The sequence below is a fragment of the Drosophila arizonae genome, chromosome 3 (assembly GCF_054131065.1).
Source record: "Drosophila arizonae isolate 15081-1271.41 chromosome 3, UAZ_ARI_1.0, whole genome shotgun sequence".
Taxonomy (NCBI): Eukaryota; Metazoa; Arthropoda; class Insecta; order Diptera; family Drosophilidae; genus Drosophila; species Drosophila arizonae.
Window position 1 is genome coordinate 17,072,522 of NC_142923.1, and position 11,378 is coordinate 17,083,899.

Sequence of the window (11,378 nt, forward strand, 5' to 3'; positions counted from 1 at the left end):
CAAATGTGCAAAAGAAGGCGACGGCGGCGTTTTATTAATCTATCCCAAAACCAATACGTTAAAAATGTGCCTAAATACCAATATTTAAAAATTGTAGTTATCAAATGTTAATGTCTGTGATTTGGTGTGTAGATTATCTTGTGTAACATAAACAAAAGGTGTGCAAATAAAAGCGCCGCACCGCTGTGCAGCCGCATTTTTAAAACGGTGAGTCGAGCATTTAATTGATGATAATTAAATATATTCTGGTGCTCTAAGCATAGATATAAGTACGTAAATTTCATGTATTAAAGATCAGCTTGGCAGCCATAGACTTTCATTCTTTTCTGTGCTCTTTTCGCTTTTCGACTGTTTTGGCGCAATTTGTTCGGCGTTTTGTTGTATTGCGCATAGTAATTCATGGTGTTAGAGCGAGATAAATATATATACACATTGTGCCTCTTTTGAGTTGTACATTTGTACATAGTAAAACGTTTGCATTTGTATATCTTGAAAAAAAAAGCAATACATTATTAACAAATAATAATTTATTAATTTACGCAACTCTATAAACTTATATACTATTTCGTTTTATTTCTTTTTATTCTCTGATCTGGTCTATTCCATTAAATAACTAAATAAGACCAAAACGCGTTGTGATTATGTAGACGCTGACAACCCTAGATTGTGGGAAATGGAATTCAAAGAAACTATTTAAAAATTTGTATAAGAATTCGGAACTAGGAATTGGCTTTTTAATCATTTATTAGAATAGAAAAGATAAATAAGTGTGTTATTTTGAACTAAAATTGGTTTGTCGAAAATCGGCGTCTGTCTTGTTACTGGTGAGTTACACACAGCTAGTTGTAATTTGGCCGGCAATGCAATTGAACTCATGCATACGCATACACACACACACACATACACACATACAAGAATATGCAAATATGAATACATGTCTACTGTGTATGGTCTGTATGCAAAATAAAAAGAACAAGGTTATGTTGACGGGGTAGACAATCGTAGACCATCAATTGCACCGACAGCGTTTGGCCCCTACTAACAATTCGATCAATATATAAATTTAGCAAATAAAATATGGCTTGGGCTCCATCAACGAACTTCGAGGACGATTTGGTCGATTTACAGCCTGATTTCAATTTAATACATGGACAGCTAGCCTATGAAGCCAAGCGAAAGCAAGAATTTATTCCCCGTCCAAAGTCAACTTACGATTACTTAGCTAAACGGGAGGAACGAAATGCGGAGATTGAGAAACATCGAAGTGTCAAATCGAAGGAAATAAGCGCCAGCCTAGCCATGATGGAGCGTATTCAGGCCATAGCTGGCACTAAGCCGTTAGGTGAGCACGCGACAATGTCAGATTGGGATGATAAGAGCACCGTGGAGAAAGAGGCGATTGCTATGATGCGACATTTTGGCATGATGTCGATGACTGATGGCTCATTATCTCCGGCACGAACTGAATCTGTGCCACACGGCAACATTCATGTTATGCGCAATGGTCGACATAGAATGCCATTGATCTTGGATCCCAAATTCTTTGAGCCAGGTAAAAAGCGACAAACAACAAATTCTAGGAACCAAAAGAAGGATTCTGCAATTAATGACAGCGTCTGTAGTACCCCCGATTCACATTTGGATGATACAGAGAGCAGTGAAGGTGGGAAATCATATGTCGAAATACCCTATCAATTGCTTGTAGAAACAAAAGAGACGGAATCAAGCAACACCAATAAAGCAAATACTCATGGAAACACCGAACAAGTAATTGGATAGTCTATATTAAATGGAGTTACATAGCATGGAAAGAAAACATTGATTTTTATGGTATACTTATTTACTTATAACTTATTTGAATTAAATGTGAGTCATACATTTAATATAAAATGGTAAAAATCGTGGAGTTTAGAATATGTTTTAAACATTATTTATATTATTTTATAAAAACAGTAACTCTTATATTCTGTTTTCCCATTTTCACATTTAATGTAATAGTAATATAGTCAAATCAAAAACAAGAGAAACAAGAGAAAATATGTCAATCATTAATACAACAAAATTATATTTGGTAAAAACATAATTTCGAAATCCTTTTGAATTAACACTATTTAAGCCAGGGCTTTTGATATACCTAGGCTACCATTAACAAAAATTAAAGTAAATTAGCAAAATATTTTATTCTAAGAAAGAAAAAACCTTTGTTATGGAAGTTAAGCATATTAGAGATTTCGGGTCTTTTATGGAAAAACTTATAAAGAGTTGCGAATGTGCCTTAAAATGTAATTAAGATTTAAAGTTAAATGTTCATTAGCATGTGAAAAATAAAAAATACATGTTATATAATTTATTCATGTAGTATTCATATATGTATATAGACGTATACTGTAGTATATACTATAGTAGTTGTCTATATTTACATATGTATAGAAGGGATGGGCTATTTTAGCTGAATAACCTAAGACAAGTATATGTTTTAGTAGGGCAAACACAACTACTGCAATGATAGTTCATTTTTGTGATTGCTATGGGATGCTGCTGTCTTATATATGAGGACCACGACTTTTGTTATGCTTCTAGGTTTCCCTGTACATACAAAGTCATGCATATGTTTATTCTTATGTGTAAAAGACAGCCGTCGGTATAAACAAGTTGCGGGCATATAAAAATATATATACATTCTACAATATACATATATACATGAATATATTTACGTAAACGAGTCCCGAGTCTTGTCGAGAAGTCTTGAAATCTTTAAAATTGCGCAAAAAGCACGCGACTCTCAGACACCCTTACTGTTAATAAACACAGATTTGAATTACAAAAAAAAACTTTAGATTTGAATGCCTATTGACTTAATATGCAAAAATCCAAGGTTTTTTAAATATATGAAATGGGCTCAGCATATTTTTAGTAAAGGTCAGACTAAACTACATATCAAGTATCAATATTCATATATACAATAAATAATATCGATAATACTGTCTGTATTATTTACTGTAAGGGTATTAATCTTCGAATTGGCGAATAAACATTATTCCTTTTCACTTCTTGTAGAGAGCCGTCAGAATAAAGTATAATCGAAAGGGCATTTAACTTAACCTTTGATAAAATTAGCTGACCTTTTTATTGGTATTTTTGGAATATTCAATTGTACGTGTATGGTGTTAGCAGGACATAAAGAGGTGTATCAGTGCTCTTAATTATAGCCATTTCGTCCCACTCGTTAATGTACAGTCAAGGAATCACCTTTCATTTTATGTATGTACATATGTACATAAAGGTAAGACTCAGGCTCTCAAACTAGGAATACAAATGTGGGGAATGGGGTAACTTTTGTGTTCACATTGACGGACACACCGTATAACGACGCCGAGGTTAGTCTGTAAGTGAATACTACTACGCTGCACAATAATAAAATCTACACATACATACACGCATGCATATACAGATATATGTATATGGGTATACGTATGTACACGTTATATGCATATGTACGTATGCATGTATCAATGTGTGAGTGGCTACTCACACACAAAAGACGCAGAAGTAAAAGAAGCAACAGCCCTGCGCTCACCGGCTATCGCCTGCGTAGGAATTGCTCCACGCTCACCGGCTACATCTTAGTCCCAGCTGCTTCTACAAAACTTAAGAGCTGAAAGTTTCACTTGGAAGCTGTTTAGAGCACACGCTGCTACGAGAGAGAAAGAGAAAGAGTGCATCAACCACCGAAATTGACAGCGTTTTGGCGCGCGCATGCGTAAGCTTTCGCTCTCAATATTTAATCTCTTCTTCGCTCTCTGTGACTATTGCTCGTTCGCTCATTCTCCCTCTTTGCGAATCTCGCTCTTTCTCTCTATCTCTCTCTCGCCTTTGGCTTTGGAAGTTTCGAGTTGGCAGCCTGGTCCATGTCATGTAGATTATAAAATACTCATGTATCGGTCGCATTTGCTGCTCACAGTTTCATTTGAACGCTTGCCCAGGACGAGCCGATATACATATGAGACAGGAGACCGGATGAAAACTCTAATTTGCCAAAATGAAATAAAATTAATAAATGAAGTAAAGTAAAGAAAAGGAAATAAACTATCCAGCGCACAGGCTTATAGTGTTTGATAGCCTTCGGAAAAGAGATTTATGAAAAGCCGGGACATTGGCACCTTTGAGGTGTGTAGATACAGACAAAACGCTTCCTACACTTTAACCGGATTCATATATATATATATATATATATATATATATATGCGTGTATCCGTCGGTGTGTTAGTGTTTGTACTACGTGCAGTGTCTGTCAGTGAGCGCTCTCCGAAAAAAGCTGTCATCAATCGCGGCGATTTACTTCAGCTGGAAACGGTGGTGGACTTAAGTAAAGAAGGAAAGAAAAAAAAAAAAAAAGAAGTAAAATGCGAAGCATAAAAAAGCGGGCGAAAACTTTACAAAAACAAATGCAATTCACGCGCGTGTCTCCAAGACGAAGGATAGCTCCAATCGCAGCCAGCTCAAAACCTCTTATGACGGTAAATCTCTTCCCACTTGCACTATCAATTAAACACTCAATTTTATTTAGCTTGCAAGTTTTCTCTGCACACGTACACGTGGCTGCTTCCAGCTCCCGCTATGAAATACACCAAAAAGAAAGAGGTTATAATAAAAACTGGCTGGGCTGGTATTTTCTTGCCGAGCTTGTCTGTCCGTAACTATACAACCACATGGTACGAGCATGTCCATTTCCATCTCTGTCCCGTCCCAGCCACAGCGGTGATACCTGTCTCTTATTCCTTATCCACTACCGCCAACAGCAGTAGTATATATTTTATCCTAACCATACAATATACATATTTTTACCTCTTTTTTCTGCATTTGTTGTTCCGGGGCAAGAGGCGGCGGCTAGAGACCTCTACTGCGGCAGGAACTGCTTCATGTACAGGGCGCAAAACAGAAAAAAAAAAAAAAAAAAACTAAACCGGTGCTCAAATAAAAATACTTGACGAAACTCGTATTTGCTTAACTTCTGCTTCTTCGACATGCTGGCGGGGCAACTCTCCCAGTCGCAATTCCTAGTGGCAACTCACAAGTCCCACAGCACAAGCTTTTTTCTTTGTCGCTGCTGCAGTTGCTGTTGCTAGGGGACTAGTTTCCAGCTAGACGAGGGATATGCTGCCGCAGCGATCGTATAGACAACAAGCTCATATCAAGCATTTTCTTTAATGGAATATTTTGCATTAATTGAATGAAGTCGTGTGGCGATAGTCAAGCGGCGTCATACGAATGCTATTCTGGCTATTTAACATTTGAAATATTTTCTATTAATGTGGATTCATATTTCTTATATACATATATTCAAAATGTAAGTTCCTTAACGTATTCAGTTTGCTCTGAAGTCACAGACTCCACACATTAATTTCTTTAAAATATATATTCATTTATATAGCTGTAAGTGAGCTGGCATCTCAAGTTCTTTGCATTTAAAATATGCATCGATACGATTTGATAATGTATTTTAAACACATAACATGTATTTAAACCATATAAACAAAAAGGTTATTTTAATGCTTTTCGAAATAACGAGTATACAATTATTTCTATGAAAGCGTAGAAAATCGAGTTTGCAGCAGCCTGGTAAAAAATTATTTCCGATAATAAAGTAAATTTATGGATTATATTTACATCATTCTATGTAAAACGGAAACAAGCAAAGTTCTTTCTTGCTCTATATCCATCCGATATTTGACTGTGGCGATTAAACATTTGATGTACCAGATTATGTGCATATGGTTAGCATCAGTTTCGGTCATGACAGCGAAGCTACTTTCACATACAGCTGTAGCATATTAATAATTTCTTATCGACATTAACATAAAAAGCTTATATATATATAGCACAAATTGAATTATTGTACCTAATCGGTTTCAAGTATAAATACAAAATTCCATTAATGTTTCAAATTTTTTATTTAACTTCTAATAAATATTTGATTAGAATTCTTTTTACTAAAGTTTATAAGTTTTAATTGAGAAATTTTGATAATGTCCATTTCTGTTTGTATATCGAAAATATACTTTACTCGGCTATATTTAAAGATATATTTCGCATGTGTGCATATGTATTGCCTATTTGACTGAAATTCAATATTATTCCTGACATAGATGAGCTTGACAGAAATAGAAGCACTCACGACATTCTCATTTGCATTTATAATGCTAAAATTGCATAAATTGTGATGTCAAGAATTCCCCGAGGCTGTTTTCACTATCCTAATCAAAGCTGTACAGGTGTGTACAGATGTGTGCTCGTCAAACTGTTGAAAGAGAGGAGCAACATTCGGGCTCTGTCAACTGTTCAATGGAGTACACACAACAATATTATAAACAAAAGTTTAGTGGCCTGTTGAACGAACCAGCAGAGAGCATCGAGAGCTTTCAAGCAAAAGGGAAAAATGACGTGAAAGTGCCGCTTCGAATGCCGCCATTAGTCTAAGAGAACAAAAGAGGGATACGATGCTTCATTTGTCTCTGGCTGTAGCCGAGCGAAAGGACGAAAGGAGCAGCCTGGCAAATGCAGCATTCCGAGAAGCTTTGCCGGCTGGACGAAATTATAGTTGGAAGGATTGACGTTCAGATACACATAGTTGAAAAGTTAATCAGCATCTAATGAAAATGATGATCATAATCTAAATAGAACTTTGTTATATGTTTAGCTTGTATGGTATATATACTAGGGATAGAGCTTTAAATGAGCAGTGGAACAGCGCATGAGCGAACCATGACCATACCAAAAGATGAAATATTAAAACAGTATAAAAACTTGACGTTTTTCCCTATAGTTTGTACACCACAAAGCTGCAATGCAGCATCCCCAAAAGTATATATATATGTATATGTCTGAGGGTAGGTGAATGTACTGATACTGATACGTGTAAATGACAGTGAAACTTAAACTGACAGCCATATTAATTATTTGTATTTGATTATTTGTTTGCAGCTCGGCTTATGGCTCACTTGACAAAGAGCTAGGAGATAATGGCACATGGCGACAACAGTTAGTAAATGACAGGATATAAAGGCACAATTATTGAGCAATCACAGGACATGGCAGCCGCAACGTCAGCGACCCGTGAATTCGTAGAGGGCTGGACTCTAGCGCAGACGCTAGGTGAAGGCGCCTATGGCGAGTAAGTGGACAGCAATGCAATTCAATGCATTGCAATGCAATCAGAGGCCCAGACTGCGTACTGCAGATTGGCTCGTGTGTGCTGAAGTCAATAAACCGGAAGTGATGTGAAACGAAAATAGAGAAATCTCGCTTTTCCGGCGTATTTGATGCTGCTGCTGTTGCTCCGCTATTGAGTTCCGAAGCTCATTTTTGTGTTGCGCGCATGCTCCAACTACGAAGCTTCGGTAAAATGGCAACAGGAGCACTGCACTGCATCCAGTACAGTACAAAGACAGACTGAATGGTGTTAGGGATACGGGTGTGAGTGGGGAAATTCTCATTGTCGATTGCATTGACTAATTTTTCCGACACATAAAACTCACAGAGCAACCCAATTATTTTTTATCTTTCTTGGCGCAGAGTCAAATTGCTTATCAATCGCCAGACGGGAGAGGCTGTGGCCATGAAAATGGTCGACCTGAAGAAGCATCCCGATGCCGTGATCTCAGTGCGCAAGGAGGTTTGCATACAGAAGATGCTACAGGACACACACATCTTACGCTTCTTTGGCAAACGATCCCAGGGACATGTGGAGTATATCTTTTTGGAATATGCTGCCGGTGGAGAGCTATTCGATCGGATCGGTAAGTAGTTCGATGGTTTATATCATTAAGAAGTTAATCTAAGTTTTCATTTACATATTACAATTTGATGAAATTCATATTATTATAATATCATTATATACTATTGATTATGTTAAAAAATTTAATCATTATGTCCATCTGTCTTCCTGTTGGAAATGTTAATAGATTTTACTTACAAATTTAACTTTTGTAATCTTTAAACTCTTACAGTTTAATTGTAATTGCAGAACCTGACGTTGGCATGCCGCAGCATGAAGCACAGCGTTACTTCACCCAACTGCTCTCCGGTCTGAACTATTTGCATCAGCGTGGCATTGCCCATCGTGATCTGAAGCCTGAGAATCTGCTACTGGACGAGCATGATAATGTTAAAATCTCTGACTTTGGAATGGCCACTATGTTTAGGTATAATATATTAGAATACGAATCCTAGCTAATTTAGACTGGGAGACTGCCAAAATATTGGAATAAGTGTCTGTGTGAAAAACATCTCAAGTGTCTGTACTAGGCAAAGTATATGACGGGCTATAAACCTTTTCTACCAAACAATTATACGAATATAAGTCTGTGTCCATAAAATATATTTGATTTATATTCATATATTTAAAAATTAAATTTACTGTGTAGTTTAAAGTTGACCGAGGCAATGGCGAAGCAGTAGTTAGGTGTTAATAATCCTGCTATATAATATGGGCACGTCTTTAGGCACTCTAGATTTTCATATACAATTTATATATTTTTTAAAAATTGTGTTCCTCCTTTTATTTCAGATGCAAGGGACGAGAGCGTTTACTAGATAAGCGCTGTGGCACCCTTCCTTACGTGGCGCCAGAGGTGCTATTGAAGCCGTATCACGCACAACCGGCGGACATTTGGTCATGTGGTGTCATATTGGTGACAATGCTAGCGGGTGGTGAGTACAAAAAAATTCCACTATGCACCAACACTTTTTGCCTGTTTACGACATGACTAAAAAAAAAAGCATATTCAATAATAAAAGAAAACATTTGCATATTGTTTCCTCTTCTGTCGCTCACATTGCTCGTTTCTAATTAATAATAACGGCACTGTTGTACACGGTCATTACGATTTGTCTATGTGATTTTTGTGTTGTTTTTTATACATAAATACAATATATAACTCACTGTTCTACATGTTATTTGTCTCACCCACACAATTGCCACTCTTTCATTTTTGCTGTTTCTTTGGTATTCTAGCTGTAGATTGTTTTCACATATTGTATCATCTAAAGCTTTTATACCAAAGCTCCAGCTTAAATTGCTTGACACCGCCCAACCGCTCGCACCATCCGCCAACATCAGTAAAACAAAATAATAAATAAATAAGAGAACAATAAAATAAAAAACAGTTCGTTAAACTGTTTAGTGCACGAATTAAGCTAAATGTTCATGAACTTTTCTAATTTGCACGGTACAAAAACAACCAACACTCACAGAACTCACCACGCTTTGCTAGCTCTTGCAATTAACTCAACTCAATATATTGACCTTTCACAGAACTGCCCTGGGATCAGCCTTCGGCCAGCTGCGCGGAGTTCATCACCTGGAAGGACAACGATCGCTGGCAAACGCAAACGCCATGGAGCAAGTTGGACACATTGGCCATCTCGTTGCTGCGCAAAGTGCTGGCCACCAGTCCGGGTGCGCGCCTGACGCTGGAAAAGATCCTCGATCACAAATGGTGCAACATGCAGTTCGCCGAGCATGGTAAGAACTCAGGCTCCATCAATATAGCTAGAGAGTGCCCGATTCATGATGTCCAGCACACGCTGCAGCTCAGGTACTTAGTGACTCTCAATCACATATTGCTTTGCATACTTTGAGGGTCGCTCTGTGCCTGTGCCGTCCGTGTTGCACACAGCCACACAATTGTGAATTCGAAGTCGAGAACCTCGGACTAGAGAATCCATCCAAGTGCAAGTGTATTGTAATGTAAAAGTGTTTTTAGATATTCGCTCCATTGCCGTTGCTTTGGCGCTTTAGCTGTATGATAGATTTAAATACTTCATAAAGCTAGATTACCAAAGCATTGGCTCTGTGGCCAAACCCCAGCGAACTTGTGAAATAATCGAATATGCATGTACATATATATTATTTTTATAATATGATTTGGTTTGGCTTTTTATTTTGCATATTATTTGTTCTTTGGTGATTTTAGCTGTATGGTGTGCGCGTATTCCATAGAGCTTTATTACCAAAAACCAAATGGTCTTTGCATTGCTTTCTTTTCGTTTATTCAGTTAATTGCGGTTTTACTTTTGTTCATGCAATCTTTCTGTGTGCTCGTTTTCGATTACTTCTAATGGCGTTGACGCGTCTCCTTTGCAGATCGTTCCTATGATATAGTTGACTCCGCCGCTGCTTTGGAGATTTGCTCACCCAAGGCTAAACGACAGCGGCTGCAGTCGAGCGCTCATTTGAGCAATAATTTGGATGATTCCATATCGCGCAACTATTGCTCTCAGCCGATGCCCACAATGCGCTGTGACGATGAGTTCGTGCCTCGATCGCGCAATTCCAATGGCAATGGCCAAGGGGCTGACGACGACAGACAGGCGCTGGCTCAGGAGGCACGGCTAACGTATTGCTTCTCACAGCCCGCGATGCTGGACGATCTGCTGCTGGCAACACAAATGAATCAGACGCAACAGAGCGCATCACAGAACTACTTCCAGCGCTTGGTGCGCCGCATGACCCGATTTTTCGTGACGACCCGCTGGGACGACACCATCAAGCGGCTGGTGAGCACGATCGAGCGCCTGGGTAGCTATACCTGCAAGGTCGGCGACGATGGCGTCGTCACAATCTCAACTATTGATAGACGCAAGCTTCGCCTAGTGTTCAAGGCTCACATCATTGAGATGGATGGCAAAATACTCGTCGATTTTCGACTGTCGAAGGGCTGTGGCCTCGAGTTCAAGCGACGTTTCATCAAAATCAAACTTGCTCTCGAGGATATTCTGCTAAAGGGACCAACGACTTGGCCTATTGCCATTGCTACCAATTCGGTGCCCTAGCTATGACAAATTAGGCATAGATAGATGTAGTTTTTAACAAGCATATCACCTGGTTTACTAATCAGACACTTTTTTATATCACGTTTTTTAACATCATATTTAGAATAAGTACATCAGAAAAATTTTTTAGTTTTGTTAAATGTTGAAAAGTATTTTAACTTTAGTTAGCTAAACGTTATAAAACAATAAATTGACAACGATTATGCCAAGTTGTTTTTAACAATTTCAAATATTCTGCGATTAAATGTTTTATCTGCTTTATGTTCAAATAATATATGCTACAAATTGTCCATTGAATATCCTTTGAAAACTCTATAAAAAAATATACATATAATTATGTTAATCCTGCTGTTTTATTGTTTCTCTTGGATGACAAATCCATTGAATGATTTCGCAAATCATGAGAAAATTTCATAAATTATGAAATGATTTCGAAAATCATGCAATAATTTCATTAAACATTTCACATATTTTCATTGCATTGCATACTTACGTTGTAATTCAAAATTCAGTCGATATTTTTGTTAAAATAATTACTGTTATTT

General features: G+C 37.6%; 2 protein-coding genes across 6 annotated transcripts; both read left to right on the forward strand.

The window, feature by feature from the left end:
* The first annotated feature begins 65 nt into the window (after window positions 1–65).
* Window positions 66–11,176, forward strand: grp (serine/threonine-protein kinase grp). Of its 4 annotated transcripts, none has more exons than XM_018002231.2 (7): window positions 66–207; window positions 6,982–7,171; window positions 7,573–7,796; window positions 8,007–8,201; window positions 8,567–8,709; window positions 9,314–9,523; window positions 10,145–11,176. In XM_018002231.2, the coding sequence occupies exons 4-7, from the start codon at window positions 8,038–8,040 to the stop codon at window positions 10,831–10,833; spliced, it is 1,206 nt and encodes a 401-aa protein (XP_017857720.1). In that variant the 5' UTR covers window positions 66–207; window positions 6,982–7,171; window positions 7,573–7,796; window positions 8,007–8,037; the 3' UTR covers window positions 10,834–11,176. The 4 variants fall into 4 exon arrangements, with proteins under 4 accessions (XP_017857720.1, XP_017857719.1, XP_089320968.1 ...); XM_018002230.2 differs by having other exon boundaries at window positions 8,024–8,201; XM_089464842.1 differs by lacking the exon at window positions 66–207 and adding an exon at window positions 690–824 and having other exon boundaries at window positions 8,024–8,201.
* squ (squash) lies at window positions 68–2,350 on the forward strand. 2 transcript variants are annotated; one of them, XM_018002237.2, is made up of 2 exons: window positions 68–207; window positions 1,068–2,350. In XM_018002237.2, the coding sequence occupies exon 2, from the start codon at window positions 1,078–1,080 to the stop codon at window positions 1,777–1,779; it is 702 nt and encodes a 233-aa protein (XP_017857726.1). In that variant the 5' UTR covers window positions 68–207; window positions 1,068–1,077; the 3' UTR covers window positions 1,780–2,350. The 2 variants fall into 2 exon arrangements, with proteins under 2 accessions (XP_017857726.1, XP_017857727.1); XM_018002238.2 differs by lacking the exon at window positions 68–207 and adding an exon at window positions 685–824.
* Window positions 11,177–11,378: the final 202 nt, after the last annotated feature.